The sequence below is a fragment of the Cyanistes caeruleus genome, chromosome 12 (genome assembly GCF_971803275.1).
Source record: "Cyanistes caeruleus chromosome 12, bCyaCae1.hap1.1, whole genome shotgun sequence".
Lineage (NCBI taxonomy): Eukaryota > Metazoa > Chordata > Aves > Passeriformes > Paridae > Cyanistes > Cyanistes caeruleus.
This window is the reverse complement of record NC_141712.1, coordinates 13,979,470-13,999,088: the sequence shown is the minus strand read 5'-3', so window position 1 is coordinate 13,999,088 and position 19,619 is coordinate 13,979,470. Positions and strand designations below refer to the sequence as shown.

The 19,619-nt window shown below is 46.6% G+C and overlaps 1 protein-coding gene across 2 annotated transcripts in view; it reads right to left on the bottom strand.

The window, feature by feature from the left end:
- The window catches only part of CFDP1 (chromatin remodeling protein CFDP1), a 62,143-nt gene that overhangs the window by 10,090 nt on the left and 32,434 nt on the right, over positions 1–19,619 (bottom strand). The window contains exon 7 of one of the 2 annotated variants that reach the window (XM_086847590.1): positions 11,235–16,004. The exons of the other annotated variant lie outside the window; for it this stretch is intronic. Coding sequence (XP_086703716.1) covers positions 15,955–16,004 — 50 coding nt within the window. The 3' untranslated portion in view covers positions 11,235–15,954. Of the gene's footprint in view, positions 1–11,234; positions 16,005–19,619 lie in introns of those variants that run through there. 2 annotated transcript variants of the gene reach the window in all.

The window sequence follows — 19,619 nt, the reverse complement described above, 5'->3', positions numbered from 1 at the left end:
TGGGAACACGGCTACAAACGTTTCATAGTGCATCCCACCAGCCAAAGCAGGATGAGTTCCTCTCCCACCCAGAGACAGGTGCTCTGAAGGTCTCCTGACACCAATCCCACATGCACTGAGGTTTCAGTACTTCATAAGCCCTTCACTTATGTAAGTCTTCCCCCATAATTAAATTGCCTTGCTCAGCCTGTGACTTGGTATCTTCTTCCTAGAAGCTACTAAAAACAGATCACTCCCTCACTTTTTGCAGCAGCCTTTTATGTCTTTGAAAGCTTTTCATATTGCTCCCCTCTCCAGCTTGCTCATTCCTAGACTAAACAATCCCAGGTCCTTTCAAGCTTTTCTCATTCCTTATGGTTTCCAGCCCTCTGACCACTCTCACTGCTCTCCTTGGACTCTTGGCTATTGGCCCGTGTATTCCTCAAAACGCAGCATCCAAAAGGGGAATTGCAGGAGTGATGGATTTGCCAGCACTGGGAGCAGGGGGAATGCTTCAGATGCCTTGGGAAGCACACAGCTCCTTACACGGCCCCCTATGACGTGTGCCTCTTTCACAACCGTGTGACAGCAGTGACTCAGGCTGAACCTGTGATTCACCAAGATATCTGTCTGCTCCACTGCTGCCAAGACACTTTCTTCCTCCATCCATGCAGAACATTCCTGCTATCCAGAGGCAGAGCCCTGTGCTGCTCTTCCTGTTTGCCCTCACTTTTCCCTTGACACAGTGGATCTCAGATGTCTTTGCAAATCAGCCTCTCCTATCCCACAGCAGCCATGCTGCAGCTGTTGAAGAAAAAGCACCTCCTGTCTTTGTGAAATACCTATGGAGACTATTTAACAGCTGAACCAGCACCAGCTGGCCTAAGAAGATCAAGGTGACTGGCCAGAAGCGGGCAGGGACCAGTAGGGTCAGACTGAAGGAGCTGACAGATCACGTCCAACACCAATGAACAAACTGAGCCCAAAGGACACTCAAATGTTGGCCAAGGAGCCAGCAGTGTCCCCAAGCTTTAGCTTGACCTCCACCCTTGGGGATCACAAACCCTCTGCTGCTCTGCTTCTGCTGGCTCCACAGACCACAGACCCTGTGCTACTTCACCTGCCTTGTATCCTTCTTGCTGTAGATAACAACTTCTGTAGCAGAAAGGTCCTAATTCTGTCATCTATCAATAGTTTTAAGAAGGGATCAATTTGTAAGAAAACACTGAACATAGTGTGATTCTTAGCTAACATTTCAATGCTCCCTCACCCTTCTTCTTATTATGCCACATTTTGGGGAAATAATGTGAGCAAACACACAGAAGAGGATAGTCACTCATGTATGCAAATCACAAATGAGTTGCTTGTTTTTCCCCCACTAATGAAAACCAGCCCCCTAGGCCCCAATTAAACAGTGGCAAATAACCTGTTCTGCCAGTGAGGGTCTTGTGACAAAGCAGCTGCTGCAAGACCTGAAACAAGAAGAGTGTTTTTTCAGATTATGCTGATTTCACCAAGGCATCCCACACACCTTGAGCTATGGGGTAGAGGAAACAAGACAACAGAGTGGGGCAACTTCTCTGGCCTGATTGCAAGGTTTTGCACCTCCCAGAGCAGAGACAATTTGGTCTTGGACACTCCATCACATTCCAACATCCATCCAAAACATCTGGTGACTCTCCATGAGGCACTGCAGAGCAATCCTTCCTTCTGCAGAAATAAATGTGGCCTCACAGAGATGACATAATTTCATCAGTAGGAAAACTTGCAAGGCCAGGAAAGCCTCTATGCCTTCTGCCCCAGCCCCTGGAAGCAGATTATCAGAGATCACCTTTACCAATTATCATTTAAAAAGGCAGGTTACACCTATAACCTATAAAAAAACACGTTTGAGCAAGGTTCAGAACTTGATGGATAGTTTTTCTTGTGTGTTAGATGATGAGACTACTGCAAAGGGGAGTGTATTTATGACATCTGGCAGAATAGGATAAGCAGGAGGCATCCATTCCCAGATCTCCAGCATGGAGGAATGGCTTTCCAACAGCTTCAAGCAGAATAACCCAACTCAGTCACACACTACAAAACAAACCACTTCTCTGCTGACTCCCTGCAGCCCTGAGCAGCATGTCAAATCCCACTACCAGGACAGGGTGCTGGCAAGTAGATGTTACCAAGTGCAGAGAGATGGCATCTCAGGCCCCAAAGCCCTTAAAGCACCATTCTGACCACCCAGCCCTGTCTCTCCCACTGTCCCTCTCCTGCGCCTGCCACCCCCTTCCTCACTGGACTTGTGATATTTACTTGCAGCACAGCAATGGCTGCTCTGTTCCTTTCACCCCAAGTGTTTTGATGGCAGATTCAGGTGAAAAACTTGCCCACTCAGCAAAGAGAAGATTTTGGACATTGTAGTATCTTTTCCTTCCACCATCTGCTGTAAAACTGAATAGTTTCCTTAACTGCAGGAAATGGTTCTCATGCAAACTAACCACAGCTGGGCAACTGATGCAGCCAGTAAATACTCATTTTAATGAAGTGGGATATTCCTGTCCAGAGCACCATGGATCAACCACCCTGCTGTTCTTCCTTCTGTGTGCAAGGGTGTGAGAGACACTGCACGAGAGGGATGCATGCAGAGACCTGGCTGGTGCCCATGTGCCAGCTCTGCTGCTCATTCTTCCTCAACAGAGGGGAAACACTGGCAGAGAGCAAGAGGGGCACATGTCAGGAAGACAAGCACAGTGCCAGCTGCTCCTTAAGGTCAGGATGGTCTGGCTGGACCGTGCAGAGAGCAGCAGAACAACAGTGCCTGGTATTGCTAGCTTGCAGAAATCTTCCCCAGAACGATATAACAGGTTTTGTTCTTCAGAACCTAAAACTGACCAGCTCTTCTCACCCCTCACCTCACATAACCAGCCGAGGACAGAAAGTCTTCCAGGAAAAACCCAACCTCATTTCTACTTTCCCCTCCTGCCCCTACTTGACACTGTTTCCCCAACAGGCTCTTGGGTGGATACACAGAGCAACCTGGCTTGTTCTCAGCTCTGCCTGTCACAACAGGTATTTAAAAAAGCAAACAAGAAAGCCTCTTCAACACCAAACAAACAAACACTGAAATCCCAGGTGGAAAGAAAAAGCAAGCAAGGAGGAAATGAAGATAAAAGCAGGGTGGATGGTGCTAGAGGGTTGGTGATGATCCTGTTTGGAGGGTACTGCCCAAGGCAGGCTGGCAGGGAGAGGACTGATGGGTTCCCACCGCCCAGCCAGGGTAGCACCGCCCAAAGAACTCACTGCCAACCCAGTGGTGCCTGTCCATATGCTCCACTTGCTGAGCTGGTAGCAGGTACCCAGCGTGTATCATAAAGCACACACAAACTGAACCAAAGAAGCTGCCTAAAGTGCTCTAGGAGTAGAGGGGATTTTTGATGCAGGGTTATATCTTTGTAGTGAGGGCCATCAAACTTCCTGCACTCTGAAGAGCACAAAACCACTGTGGAAAAGCAGCCATGGCTGGGACAAAACCCTCAGCACACGGCAGAGTGGGCAGCTGTGTTCAAAGGCAGCAAGAGATGCAAGTGCAGTGCGAAAATAGGAATTACCCTGCCTGTGATCCTGCAAGCAGACCAAGGCAGACTGACTTCTGCTGCCTGGAGGGCTTCGCTGACAGGAGTCAGCTCCTGGTGAAAACGTTCTGACTGCACACTTGCAGAAGAAGCATGATCTGACTATAGCAGGACCAGCCTCAAGTACTTATATGGAACAAGGAAATGGGAGTTTTAACTCCAGTTGATAGTGTGAGTAAACTTTTCACAGGCTTTTGTTCAGGCTTGCCAACCCAGGCTAACCCCAAGTTGCTTTGTCATCACTGCTTTTGCAATCTCAAGAGCTAAGCTGAGCCCCAGGTCCTTTCTAATTTCTAATGTCACCCCATACTCCCTGAGACCTCAGACAGTCTCATGGTGGAGACCCCTATATGAACAGTGATGTTCACTTCCTCCTACTTGTAGGAAGTCTTTGACACTGGCTCCATTGAGTCAAGGAGGCAATTGCCCTGAGGAGGATCACAACTAAAGCATACTAGTATTCAAACAGCAGTGTGACAGACAGAAGAGGAGGTGTAACCTGTCCAGAAGGGAGAATGATAGCTCTCCTTCCCACAGCCAGGTTGTATGTTGAAAAGTTTAAGATGGGTATAACAGGCACCATCAGGCAAGGACAGTCAAACCACTCCATCCCAGCAGCCCAGCAATCGAAGCCTGGCTGAGATGATGCGTTTTCCATCCGTGTGGAGAGGCAAGGGCAGATGTGACAGGATAAAAGCCCACGTGATTTTGCCCTGGTGAGGGCTGCTGCAGGCAGTAGCACAGTTTGCCACGGGCACAGTTGATTCTGGATGTATTTGTGTCTAAATATAGTCAGTGGGGGAACAAAGATTTGTCACAGGGGGAAAAAACGATGTCACTACCAATTCCCAGCAGCAACAGCAAGCATTGCCTGACAAAAGTATTTCATAATGTAATGTTCCAGTATTCCAGGTTTATTGCTGGATTTGTTATTAATCCAGCACAGTGAGTTTGGTTGTGACTTTAGAAGTTGTGCAATGCTGCTCTGGCAGACTGCACCTCACCTTGAGGAGGGAAATAAGTGTCATGGAACCAGCTTTTGAACAGCAAAACTGACACAGCAGCTGGTTAAGGGGCTTGCAGAGCACCATGCCACGAGCTGCCAGCAGAGATACCAGTCAGCGACTTCTTCTTTAGTGCACTCTCCAAGATACACAAATACTTCATCCTATCTTCATGTCATGGACAGTACTGGATAGGTCTTTCCAAAGTGCAAAGCTGGAAAAAGAGATCTAAGAGCTTCCTTGTTCCAAAACAGGACAGCACCTTATTCTCCAGTCCACTTCCCAAACTGGGGAATAACTCAGGTGTAAATACACATAATACTGCACACATTAATACAGTCATTCCAGGAATAAAACCAGTGCTGGGTCTCCATGCACAGGAAGAGGCATGAGGAGGAGAGAGATGGGCTGTTCTAGCTCAGGAATGTCAGAGAGCGGCAGCAATACCACAGCTCTGCCAGAGCTGGCCTTTCTTTCCTCAGGCAGGTCCCATTCTGTGGTATCTAGGTCTGCACCCACTTCTCTGAAGGGCCTGGAGTCTCATTTTACAGGCTCTGGACGATGTGCTCATCAAAAGGCACATCGGTTCTTGGGGAGCTGACTGGCTCAGGCAGAGCCCCTGACCCGCAGGTTCCCTTATCAGCAGGAAGGGCTCATTAGGGATTGGACCAGGGTTTCCTGCTCAGGACTGAACCCTTTGTGAAGGGACTGCTGCCATGGAGAACCCACTTCCTAACAACCAGAGGAAGCAAAATATTTCCCTTGGGCCTCTGAGACAAAGTTGCTATGGGGTGGATACCAACAAAATCAAGATGCACTTGTGGAGCTGGGTAGCACTCAGCCATGCACAGGCTGTTACTGCAGGATAAAGGTACTCCCAGCAGCATCCTCGCCTGCCCCAGAGCCAGGGACAATTCAGAGCAGCATAAGGCCCCCTCTGTACCAGTGTAACTGCAGCTGCCCTCTGGGCTTACTGGCAGAACTATTTTAGCAAAAACAAAATCTCACACCCTCCTAATCAGTATGACATTGTGCAGAGCCCAGGGCTTGCTCTGGCTCCCCTCCAGCCTGGAGCACAGACAGAGGCTGTTTCAGCAGCAGACTCTCCTAATGCACTTGCAGCATGCCAGCCAATTATATTACAATATCTGTGCATGGAGTTCAACGGGAGCTTAATTGAAAGAACTGTAGCATTCAAATTACTTCTGATACTGTGAAGACGTTAAGGACTCCAGGCCAGCACTATAACCAGCCCTGTCTGATGCTCAGCTGACGGGTAAGGACCTGCAACTTGGGCTTGGTCTACAGCCAAAGCTACGCCCCTGTTACACACAGCACTGCAGCTGCAGCCAAATGCTGATGAAGCTGGAGCTGCCCCCTCCCAGCTGGAAGCTGCAGTCACTCCTCATGTGAGCTCTCCTCCACCCAGGGCATCCACGCAATACAAACCAGACCTCCTCCTGCCACTGAAGGACTGCATACATGCACCAGAACTCCCCAAACTGTTCCCACATGGACTAAATTGCATTTGCAAAGCACTGCTTGTATTAATTAATTTTACTGAAAAAATCTCATGCATGTTCTTCATATATATTTTACATTCATCTTAAGTTCTTCAAACGTTTAGAGATAATAAATGTGCAGCTTCAGATGGACTTTACTGCACCAGCACAGAACTAGTGCAGCTACCCCACGCCAAGGTGGCAGGCATAATTTAATTTTGTATCTTAGTGCTGCCACTGAGACTGGCAAGAAATGCCTCTTATAAAGCTTTAACAGTCCACACTGTGTGAGAAATGTGCAAGGGTGGGGGAGGAAGGTGTCCTGCTTCTATCATTCTCACTTCGGACCCAACAGACAGAAATCAGCAGAAATTCACACATATTTAAGCTGCCTGCGAGCTTACACTCCTACGTGGGTGTGAGGCATCTCACACCCAACAGCAGGTAAGAGCAAAAAATAAAAGTGAGAGGGCACAATGCATTTGGTACTCAGGTCCAACAGGTTGATGACTTGAAAGCTGTCAGAATCTACTGCAGGTGGTGTCTGTGGCATACAGCACACTTGCTGGACTCCAACTTGGGCACTGAAGCATTTTAGAGTAACACCCTGCATTACGCCCATATTTAGCCATGGAAACAAGTGTGACTTGACTTTGAAACACTTGCAGCTCTCACTGACTTCACTGGGTTCAGTTGAAACGTTTCAAATAAAAGAGTAACGACCACAGCTCTGGGCTGGGATCAAGCACAGGCCAGTTTTATCTTAAAAGGCATTTGTTTGAGAACATTCAGAGCTGCTAGAACCAACAGCACTGAAGTTATTTCACCACGCAACCTTAAAAATGTTAACAGCTTTGTCTGCAAAACGACATGGATTAATTGGTGACCAATCCTTAAAAAAAGAATAGAAAAAAATGCTGGCAAACAGAGAAGTTCTTCCCCTCTTCAGAGGCTCACTCCTTCCTCCTTTGTCTAACAGCAGATCCTTTGTTCAAGACTTCAGCTGCAAGCAGCCCCAAGGTACGAAGAGAATGTCTTGATTATGACAAGCTCTCCACACTGGTGCACAGACTTAGTTTTAATCGGCAGAGAAACCCTCCAAACCAGGCCTAAGAAGTCCTGCTAATGGAATTGTTCCAGTGCTAAAGGGATTTCAAAGTGAATGAGTGTGGATGGCTGAGCAGCTGGTGTGATTCCCAGGTCACTCTTTACAGCACAGTGTGTCATGCAAGAAGGATCCAACACCCAAACTACGCTTGAGAAAACAACCCCCAGTGTCCCCCCAGCACTGCAGAGTCCCTTCCTCTGTGGCTACTAGACAGCCTTAGTATTTAGTCCTGGTTAGCTTCCCACTGTATCAGATCAATGCCAGTCTTTGATCAAAATGAGGTGAGAATGGCAGGACAGAGGCAGGGAGGGACCCCCTCCTAGCCCAGCAATTAATCTGACAGCATTAAGAATAGATCTGATTAAAACAAATACACTGCCTTCCTCTGGCAAATGTTCACAAAGCTCAGCAGCCTAGGAGAAGGGAAAGTTCCTGGGAAATTAAGTGAGGGTGAAGGAGAATCAGGGCTGCATAGCAGAAATGCATCACTACAACAAGCAACAAGCTAGAACCCAGTGGAGTGGTTGCTTTGCAGTGTTGTGCAAGTTAACCAATAGCATAAATATAATGCATTGTCTTCCAGTGGAAAGCCTGGCCTGGCAGCACTTGGGACTTTGGGGGACCATAAATGTTTGGGCACTGCTACAAGCAGTCATAAAATATAAATGAGGGTTTGATCACGTTTAATTGCTTTTGGGAAGGGTAATATCACTGGGGGATCCATCACAATTACTTTCTCCTGTTCCAGCCTAGATTAAGAGCTGGTCCAACGATCCAGATCAAAGAGGGCATTTTGGGGGTAAGGAAGGAAGAGAAATACCCTAAAAGCTTTAAAGATGTTTGCCATATAAAACATGATGTCCAGCTAGGAGAGAACAGACAATAGAAAGTCAACTGATGGAAGGATGTGCTCTTCTTCTCAACAAGAACAAGGCTGCAGAAAAGCTTAATAACAAACCAGAGGACAGTGTAGAGAGCCCAAAATGTACGTAAGAGGAAAAACTAAGATTATCCTCTGTTTCTCTTCCAGGGTTTGACTGAAGTGTTTTAAATGTCTGAGGCTGGCAAGCCCACTTCCCAGTGCCTTTTGGCTTTGGCAACATTCACTTAGAAGAAATGCCCTTTCGCTTCCCAGGGACCCACCTCACTGGAAATAGATTTCAAGTCTCCAGCAGAAGAAAATGGAAACAGCTGACTTCCCCCAACCACAAGCTCTGTTGTCACCTTCCAGCTGGAGGCAGGCAGAGGGGTAAGAGGCTTCCCTCCTGCCCACACAAAGCTGCAGACTCCCAAACAGATTTTGTAACTAACATCCACTTACCAAAATCTCCTCAGAAAGCCAAAGCTCTCCTTGAACATGGGGACTGCAACCTGGCAAGGCTCCCACTACCTCCAGCAACCTCATGCAGAGGGACTGGCAGGGCCAGGGCTTTCATGACACATCATCTCGGGAATTCACTGCTGAGTGTCCCACAGCCTCTGCTTGGTACAATGCCAGAGCTGTTTCTCAAATCCTGCGTGACCTACCAGCTGTTGAGGGCAAACCAGGAAGGCACACATCCACCCAGAGAGGAGACAAGATCAGTGGACTGCTGATGAATGAACGGACTAATGCTTCACAAAACTCACTCCACACTCTTGGTTGGAGGGAACAGGTTCAGCTCCCTGGCTAGAGAAGCCTCCATGATCCCAGGAAGGCCTTTAGCACCCTCGTAGCAAGATTTTTGTCTCAGGAGGCAGAAAGATGTGCACTGAAAGCACTGAGCAAGGGAGGCAGGTTGCCAGCTGAGGACTCAAACTCCTTCAGGGAACTGTAACAGTTACGTGGTAAATGCATTAATTATGGGAACAGCTTCCCAAAGGATGTGGTGGATCCTAAATTTTAAGTCTTTCCATTGTGAGTGGATGCTTCTTTGAGAAATGCAGGCTATAGTTTGACCACAAGTGCTCACAGGGAGCTCTCAGGAAAATGCCACGACTCCAGAGAAGGCAGGGGCTCAGAGAGGGTACCCAGGCAGGCACTTGGAACTCTCAAGCACCTAACCTATGAGATTCCTGCCCTTTGCACTGTGCCATGGAAATTCAAGACTTTTCTTGGCTACTCTCCTTTCCCATGTTTCTGTCCAGCCCACTTTTCAGCTGTTTCTGTGATCTGCTTCAGGACAACTAAATTGCTTTTGACCCAACTTACTGAGCAATCCTCTGAACCTTGTCACCCTCTCTAGCTGGTTTTGTTTCCTTGTTTTTCAATTACAACCAGATCTCTTAGTAAAAGTTTCTCTGCCTTATAGCTTGAGATTCTGTTCCCCCAGCACCAGTTTCTTGGCAAAACTCCCAGATAAGCACTAGTGAAAGCATTCACAGCATGCAGCACCCAATGACCCACACTGCTAGAGTCAGGTCATTCACCATTCTGCCTACTCTTAGCTCCTGGAGAGCAGTCCTTGGCAAGAGAGAGGAGACTGAATCTCACTCATAGCATAACTCCTCATTTTCTCTAACTTCATCTGTGACAACTGCATCAAGGAACAAGGCTGTCACACTCTGCCTAAGAGCTACCTTGGGATATCCCTACACTGGTACTGCAGGGTGCTCACTGATATTAAGCACCCAGTTACATCTGTATTCTGAGTCCTCTCCTGTTAAACCAGCTGCCTCAAGCTGCTCAAAACATTTGGTGGTTTCCAGTGGAGAATCTGCTTGTGAACAATTCTTATGCATTTCAGAGGCTACTATTAGCAAAGGGAGAGAAAAATACATTTGAAGGGAGAGGAGAGGGAGATGCTTTGCCCTGCTCCTGACTTCATTCTGCTGGGCTCTGCAGCACGAGGATGAAGCTCTGCAAACAGCCAGGTACAAGGAGGTCTTGCTGAACCTCCCAGGAGACCAGTCAGAAGCAGGAAACTTTCTGCATGAACAAAAAAATTCCCTTATCTGGCTCAATCACAGTAGTGTTTGGACAAAGTGTTCTTGCCCATATCTAGACTGTAATCTGGTATTTCAGCAGGGCTGTTCTCAGGTCCCCAGCAACACTTTGCTGATCCATATGCACCTTGGTGGAAAGCATTATATATCAAGTTCCTCCTTTTCTTATCTTTTGACTTTTGAGTTTCTAGTTCTCTTCAGGGTCTATAATCAGAGATTTGAGTCTATTTATAACCAGTAAAAAACCTCCTCCATGATATCTACGCTACAGCACCTCTTCTATGACTCTTTTCCTTCCATTCACAAACCTAAACCACTTCCATGGGCAGAAAAGGTGAAGCAAGGTAAAGTCTTGCCAAGGGAAGAAGTTCTCATGTTATTCTCATCCAAGAAAGCAGCACAAAGGGAAAAAGACAAGAAGGGATGGCTCACATCCCTGGGTCATGGAAGAGAGCTGGAAAAGGCTCATCTCCAGGAGGACAGAGTGCCAGCACTTCTTTTTTTAACTTAGCAGCAGCTGCAGAATTGAAGCTTTATTAAAAGCCTATTTTGCCCTTGCTGCTGCAAAGGAAACCAACTCCCTCCTCTCCTCTCCCAAATAAAAAGCCAAAGTGTGCAGACAGACATCCTGTAATGTCACCTTAGAAAGAGGTGGCAACCTGACTCATCTTAGTGAAACATGCACAGAGCAATTTTACTTCAGTTTACAACAAATTAAATACATTGCTCCCACTGCTGATCCTTGCTTTGAGGCTTTATTATGATCAATCCAACAAACATCCAATATTCTCTGATTACAAGTGTAAGAAAGGAAAGGCAAGGAAAACAGGCAGGCTGGATTTTGACGCTCTAGGCATCATTCATTTCACAGTCTCCCACTCTGTTTGCAGCACTGCTGCATGCAGGAGCCCTCTCTCCTACAGACACATGCCGTGTGATGGGTCAAAAAGACACCATTTAAACAGCCTTCCTATGACACATATAAATTTAACACAAAGAAGAGATTGCTTTATTTGTCAGGTCAGAACAACAAGAGATAGAGAGTACTGAACTAGATACCACTTACTAAATATTGTTCTCCAACGGCTATTTTAAACCCACCTCAATTTATAGATTAATCTGCTGGATTGGTAATTTAGGCTATTTGATTATTAGCATTTAGAAGTATACATTTCTGGGAAGGCTGAAAATGTGCTTGTGATTTACAAAATTACTGCAGGGTCTCTAGTGGATTATTTGTCAGAAGCAGGTGTTCAGCATTAGCCACATTCTCCCTTCTCTCCCCACATCCAGGTTTAGTATCAGCAATGAAATACCAACTGTTCCTGTAGCATTTACTCTAAAACAGAAAAGCAAGTGTGAATCTTGTTCCCCTTCCCATTTCTAGCCCACTGCCACACAGTATTAAGGCTTTAGGATGATGCATATCAACCAACTGGGCTGTGGGGGAAAACGGGACCAGAAAGCATCCAAGTAATCTGTGCCATCCCCACACCCTGGGGAGAGGACCCAAAGCCTGCCACGACAAGGAACATTCCTTCTCTGCATCCGTGCTTGTGGAGGAGGACGGTGCCAGCTGAACAAAACAGATTTGAAGAGGGAAAGAGCCACTCTGACACTGTTTGCAGCTAGCCCCTCCTTTTGCCCAGCCTTTTCCAACTCTGACCCCAAGCTGCTGCTATCTTTCAGGCTTGCGTTGGGATTTCCTCTGTCAGCAGAGCTCTTTAAAATGGCAGCTGGGATCCTCGTGAAACACCAGACTAAGCATCCTTCCTCAAACACTGAGTGCATGGGCTCAAAACCCTCCTGGAGCCTGCAGTGTCTGCAAAGCAGGCAGTGAGCATTGCTTCAGCTGGGTCTCAGCATGGCCCCTTTCATAACACAAAAGGAAGCTTGAATCCCTTAGGGCTCAGATTTTTTCCAAACTGGGTAAACACACGCAAACACACATTATTTGCATGCACAGTAACTGGGACAAAGGATCTGTGGCCAGGTAGCTGTCTAACTGGTGGTCCAGGCATGTGGTAACATGTGTGCAATCCTAGAAATCTTGGGCTAAAAGAGACTTATCTCTAGAATGGCTCTGTGCTGCTTCCAAGTCTTGCTTTGAGATTAAAAAGGAGCCTTTGTTGTTTGGAGTATTATAATTTCAGAAAAAAACCCCACCCCTGCTCAGCCCCCCACCCTAAAGGTTTCGTTTATAACCCAAAACATCAGTGCCTTAATAACATAAGGTCAAAGCCCTCCAGTCATTAGGCAGATTATATTTAAGAGCCCTATGTGCAGCTGATCAGAGGCTTATTCCTTAAAGGATTGAAATGGCAAGCCAGCGCACCTCAGCAAGCAATCTTTTTTAATAGTCAATTAGCAGAGATGTGCTCTTCTGAGCTAAAGATCACTGCAAACAAAAAAAAATATATGCACCACCATCAGCTTTCCTCCACTTCTATTATTAAATCAAGCCAGCTGATCTGCTCTTTCTTTAGCTGGTAAGGCAGGGATGCAGTTAGAAGTCACACAGCAGTTTTATTCCAACAGGATGGCAACATTCTTGATAATAAACAGGTTTTCTAGACTAGAGAGGGGCTGGATAGACTGAGAAATCAATAGCAAAACCCCAACTTTTTCAATACAGTCTTGTCTCTGAGCATGTAACTGAACTAGGGCAAGACACCATCCTCCAGCACGGTCCCCCTTTTCAGTTCCAGATAACTAAACCCCACATGCAGTGCTATACATCTGGGAGGAGGAAGAGCTAACCAAAGGCAGATCTGCAGTGTTGATGTATTAGTACCCGCCAAATTACAGCAAGGACAGGCCACCTACATCCAGCCACATGTTGGCAACAAGCAGTGCTGCAAACCAGAGCACACACCCAAGTTTCACAGGCACAGGGACATCAGTGTAACCAAGAACACATGGGAGCTCTTCTCTCAAGCTGCCAGCTCCAGTGTTCAAAAGCCCAGTCAGCCTCTGCACCCCCTCCAGCTGATGTTTGCTTGAAGCCAGGCATTGCAGAAAAGGAACAAAATCAGAAGCAGCAATAATTTGCCTCCTAGTTTCCTACCCTAGCTTAAGGCAGACAGAGTGGCTGTCCTTTCCTTCCAGCCTTTAGAGGCAGAAATTTTCTTTTCCTTGCTCCAAAGCTGAGGTTCTTACCTGACTGCTTTCCCTCAAGACTTCAGCTTCCGAAGGAAAATCTGCCAAGTAGCTGCAGACTTGGCAGTTCATTCAAAGCTAGCATCACCCCCTCCCACAATCAGTCAAATGTGACACTGGGTGACTCAATTTGCAATAAGAGGCTTGTTCTGGTTGGTTAAGAGTAGAGCAGAGCTGTTATCCAGAACCCAGCCTGGAGAGTCTGATGGAAAGGTTTATGCCACCAAATCAGTGCTCTTCACTGAGTCCCTTTTTTAAGAGTTTCAGCAGAAAAACTAAAGGGTTAAACTGCTCAGGGACTCTGAATGACCATGTTGGGGCCACAGACTGAACGACCCTCTAAAATCCTCTGTGCTGGAGAAGGTGAAGTGCAATGTCATACTGCAGAAAAACATGGTTACTACTTCCAGGCAGCAGCAAGAGCAGGGTATGAAAACTGTCCATACTGGCCCAGCAGCATGGACACAAATACAGAATTTTCAGAAGAACACTCTTCTGACACAACATGAAAAACTCAGACACAGCAGGCAGTCAATATGGAAGAGTCAATTGAAGGCACATCAAATTAGGGTTCCTCCTTGCTTCTGGGTTACCACAAACATCTCTGCAGGCTGACACCTAACCTGGGGACTCCAATTTACTCTCCTGTTCCAAAGAACAGGAAGAATACAAAGATGCCCAAAGCTTGATAGCCAGCCTGGTGACAATGTCCAAGAGGGAAACTGAAGCTTACTTTCTGCTCTTATCATTGCCATGCTGACTCTGTACAAAGGGAACAAAAACAAAGCAAGACTGCCTGAATGCCCTTTCTCAGCAGCAGAGTTAAACAAGACTGATTCTGAATGGCAAAAGACTCTGAAGCTGCCACTAGAGACGATCATTTTTCACAGTATACCCTTGCCTGAATGCAGCAACAGGAATGAATTCTGACAGAAGAAAAACTGACAGTTTTTGCCATTTAAATATATGCCTAAAGGCCCCACTTAGAAGCAGGATTCTTAGATTATGAACAAAAACCCCCTTCAGTTTTCTTCTCACTCACAGCAAAATCCTACAGGAGCATCTCCCGGGTGGGGTGATGCTCACCTGTGCTCAACTCCACAGTGAACAGAGCAGATGGGAAAGTCTGCATCGGTATAGTCCCAAGCAGAAACTTCAGAAGGCAAGTGTTTATTTTACCTCTTTCCTCTCCTTTGAGCTGAGGCTGGCTCTCCCTGCTGGCTTCCTAACCTTGCACATTTGGTTGAGATGAAGGTGGGAAGAAGCAAGCACTTCTTTCAAACTCAGGAGCAACAAAAGATTGCAGGGACATGAACACAGGAGCAGAGAGGCCAAAGTTGCAGGTGATGGTGGTTTGTAACAGGAAAGGTGACCTGGAAGAATTAACTCAGGGTTAAAGCATCACAAGGAATGATGCTGCCCTTCAGAAGAGGACCGACACAACCCCTCAGCCCTCTGCGGGTGTGAGGCACACCCTGCAACTTGGGGAAGAGCAGTACACAGAGATGAAGGACACAGAGATGAAGTCACATAGCAAACTCAGAGGCAGAGCCAATATGTACTGGCTCCTAGCTATGCCTGGCTACCAGGGTCACCCCCTCTTCACCTTGCACTTCTTTCCTTCAGATTGTACACTACCTGTATGTGCAGCTTGGCTGAGAAAGCCTGGCTGTGCTGTGGAAGTGGTGGTAACTCAGCTATGTGTCTAATCCAGATCAGGGATTTTCCTTGCTGTGCCACGGTTCCTTTGCTTTTTTGGCTTAGCCGGTTGTAACAGCCTCAGGGTCTGAAGGCAAAATCAGACAAGTAACAAAGGGCACTTTCAGCTGCAGGGTTTCCCCCAGGCCTTCAGCCTGCATAGGGTGGCTGCACCCAGAGCCACATGAAAAACCCAAGCTGGTTTGGAGCACACCAGCAGCAGGAGGCACAGATTCACTCAGCTTCCCCAGAGCAGCATTGTGCCTGGCCTGCTTAGCATCTCCATTATTCTCCAGGCAGGCTGACTTTGCCTCACATCTTCCTCATCCACAACGTGTGCCTCTGGTAATGCAGAGGGTGCTGAGTCTGGTGTGCCCAGCTCTTCCTCTCATCCCCAAATCTATGGATCATGAAGTCAGAGTTTTCTGTGTCCAGTTAAGCTACTAACAAAGCAAGCGCCCCGAGACACTAGGTAAGTCTGTTACGCCACATATAACCTGCTCACCATCAAATCCTCTTCAAGCAACTTCACCACTTGTTTCAACCTGCTGACATAATGATGAATGGCTGGCAGGAGAACGTTAAGCATGGTTTCAGGCTGCTCTAGAGATGGTTGTGTGGGAACAGGTCACACCCTTCTCCTGAGCACACGCTGGGGTGAGTGCAGTCTCTACACTACTCATTTCTGAGATCATGCAGCACGAGAAGCATCTTTGTTCCTGCCACATGTGTCTGCCTTAAAGGGGATATGAAAGCTGCTGGCTTTGTTTAACACTGGGATCCATGCCTTTCAACCCCCTTCCCACCGTTTTCCATACAGACAGAAGATCTTCTCCAAACTCTTTTCCTTGCTTCCTTCTTTAAGTTTAGAAGAAGGTTAGTCTGGTCCTCCCTGATTTTGCCAAATAATATTCTGGAGATTGCAAGCATGACTCTTTATTGATTGAAGAGCTGGAGCATCACAAGTTTAGTGAAGAGGTCCTTTTCCCAAAGAGTGTTTGATAGTCAGCTGAAAAAGCAAAAGCAAGAGACTAGAGGAATCTCTCAGTGCTTCTCACATTACATCCTCCCCTTTGTTGTTCATATTTAAAGTGTGCAAAACCCCATATATTTAATTCCCTGTACATTGCTTGGTCTCCTGCATTGCAAGCAAGGCTATGTCATGAGAACTCCAGCACAGCACATCCTTACCCATCAATTTTGGGAAACAGGGCTGGGCTGTGGTAAGCAGTAGACCAAGAGGAACATTGTTCTATTCCCTGTAGGACCTCCACATGCTTCCCTACCCCCACACCATTTGGAGGAAGCAGCAGGGAAAAGAGAAGCATGTTAGACACTTCAGTCTTTGGTCTTTTTCATATCTGCAAATACAAGTTTCTTATTAAAAGATAAAGAAAAACCCTTTCATCCTCTACGTCCCAACCTAATCTTTAAATACCCAGTGAAATATAAGTAATTGAGAGATGCCTTTAGCAGCTGTGGGCTCAGTCATCCCTTTCATGTACGTAGGCAGAAGATGACTAGGACTATGGGTTGCTTAAGTTAAAACTGACATAGTGTGATCTCTGTGCCTGGCAATGAATATTAAAAGCAATGACAAGATTGACATTATCTAGCTGCACTCTAGCTTCTACTTCCCCCCCCCCCCCCCCCATTTAAATGCTCCGTTCCTCAGTTCTTACTGCAATGATCTGAGTCAGGAAAATACAGCTCAGGCTGACAACTTCCAGAAGTGCCTGCTAAAGCCCAGCTTGTAGTGTGCCAAACTGAAGACACTTAAAAGAGCTCAGCTTACAAAGCAACACAATTTCTTGAGAACAAACATGAATAAAAACACTCCTTGTGTGTCATGTGCTGTACACACGTTTGAAGTTTCAAAGAGGCACCCCTTGATTTTTTTTTTTCTAAATGTTGCGCAACATTGCCAAATCCTTCTTCACCTTCACAACTAGTTCTGTTCTCTCAGAAGTGACTGCAGAGAGGCAGTAAGGAACTAGAGCTCTCCCACATGCTCTAGGGGACCATGTTAGCTACAGTTTCTGCTCCTAGTGATGATAGATGTTTTCCTGAATATGTACAATTCTCTTTTTTTTCCCTAAAGAAATGCCTTAAAAGCTGCTAAGTAGCTCTAACTGAATGAGTGGTCGTTAAACAAGGGCATAAGACAGAACAAGCAAGTTGCCAAAATGCTTTCTCTCTTTAAATAGGAGAAAGCACCAGTGCCTGCACAGACTTGCTCCAGTGCCCAAATTGCTCTCAGCATGAATGTGTACCTTATTTCTAGCTTCAGCCTTCAGTCACTGCTTACAGCTGCTTCTTGGTAGGCTGGGTCAAAGAGCACCTCCTTCAACTGAGAATTACATCCTTGCGCTGAAAACTACAGGCTTAGGTCAAATAATGATTTCTCCGACCACAAAAGCTGTACCTCAACTCTCATGTTAATCAGAGCCACCATGTGATCCAAAAAGTCATGCTGAATTTTGTAGTGGAGGTGGGAGCTGTTTCCAAGCAACAGGGCTAAAACCTTGGGCTGCCCAAGGTCACAGAGGATATCTCTGCTGAGGAGCACACTTAGGCACTTCTGCAGCTGCTGCCCCAAACTCCACAGAGAGCATACAAAGCCTCCTGGGGGTTCCCCTCGCATGTTAAACATGGGCCAGCTGGTTCCTCTGCAGCTGTAGAACAAATGCAAGCATAGCTCTCCCATGGGCTGACAGCCCCACATATTCTACAGCAAGGATGAAGGCAGCAATGGCACTGCTTGGGTGTCCATGGCAGACATGTTCCCCTGCAGCTCCCAGGGTTTCTCCTCTCCACTGTTCTCATCCCACAGCAATGCACAAGCACTGCTGCCAGGCTGCCATCAAGCATTGCTCTGGTGTCGCCTCTTCAGGCTGCCTCACCGCATCAATTTGGTTATTACAACTCCATGAGGGGCAGGGACCCAATTCTAGCTACATCCTTCCCCTCTCCCTGTCCTTCAAAAGAAAGAGACATTAGTTATCAATCAGCTAGGAAGTGTTTTCATCAGTGGATGTTCTCCCTGAGCATCTTGTCATCACAGCTTGTCCTCTTAAATCTTTCTGAAGTTACAAGATGCTTGCTGAAAGCTGATGGTCAAGACCTCGTGCAGCAAAACTGAGCTCAGCCTGGCCACTTTGTAAATAGTTTTATTGTACATGGAAAAAAGGTATGAAAGCCCTGCACAGGGCATAAACAAGCTGACTGTACATAATGGACATTGTTAGGTGTCTGAATAGGTCACTGACTCAAAGGAAAGTTCAGCTCCACAATGCAGGTCTTGAGCTCTGAATACAAGCAGAAAGCATCTCTGTGCACTCACACCCCATGCATTCAGCACAGCTGGATCTTTTTGTATTTCTCACTGTCCATTTCCTCCTGAATTTCCCTAGTTTCCTTCCATTCGTATTATGAGCCTTTGTTCTTTCTCTGCTCTCTTCCTCCTTCTATTTTAAAGTGTACAGATGGAGTCTAAGGGTGGGGAAGCAAGCAGAGTTACAGCATACTAGAAAAACAACTTTCGCAGCTTAGTAAAAATAGGATAAACCAACTCTAGCACTGTATGGAAGCAGTGACCCCTGTTGCAAGAGACAGAACCCTGCCCAACTGCAGCTACAAAGAATTTTGTAAGTTAAGAAGTTAAAAATAGGGCCCTTCATGGAATTAATTTCATCCTAGCCTTTGTTAGCTGTTCAACCCTTGCACATGAGTCTTTGCACCAGGACATTCATCATCCATCATGGTGGATGGGCATGTAGTGATAGGACATGGGAAAATGGTTCTAAAAAGAAAAAAAGGTTTAGACTAGTTACTAGGAAGAAATCGCTCACTGTTGAGGGTGGAAAGGCATTGGCACAGCTTACCTTGAGGAACTGTGGGTGTCTGAAAGGCCAGGTTAAATGGGCTTGGAGGAACCTGGTCTAGTGCAAGGTGTCCCTGCCCAAGGCAGGAGGGTGGAATGAGATGATCCTTTTAAGATCCCTTCCAACCCAAATCATTTTAGGATTCCAAGAATATTCTTCCCATCAACGGGTCTTGAAATATGACAAGCATTCAACTTTGAACATGGCTTAATTGAGACACTCTGAGCAACAGGTCTGAGTGTCCCTACAGTCTTTCAGTACAGGAGGAAGGCATTTGCACAGTGACAGCCTGAGTTTGGGTCTGGCACCAAGGAGCTTCTCCTTTGGACTCAGACAAGTCACAGATTGCCCACTAACAAGATGAATTTTGTAAGAGGCACTTGCTATGAAGAACAAACCCAGGCTGGGTTTCTGATGTAGAGCTGAGAAGCACAAGCTGAGAGTTTCTCACCTTTGTAAGGACAGAGCCAGGGAAGTGCTGGGAATACCTATAGAAGTTGTCTAGTTGTTATGGGCATCACTTTGTTTCGGGTTTCACAGTTAGGAGTGCTCCCCATTGAGGTCCAAGAGACCCTGTGATCTCAGGGTTGTTCTGGGACCAGGGTAGGTCTTGCCAACAGAGCAGCACAGACAAGCTTCATATATTGTCTACCAGCTTTCCAAAGCCATTCCTTCCAAATATTCAAAGACAACCTGCATACATTAAAACCACCATCAGGACTTCTGCAGCACTAGAGACT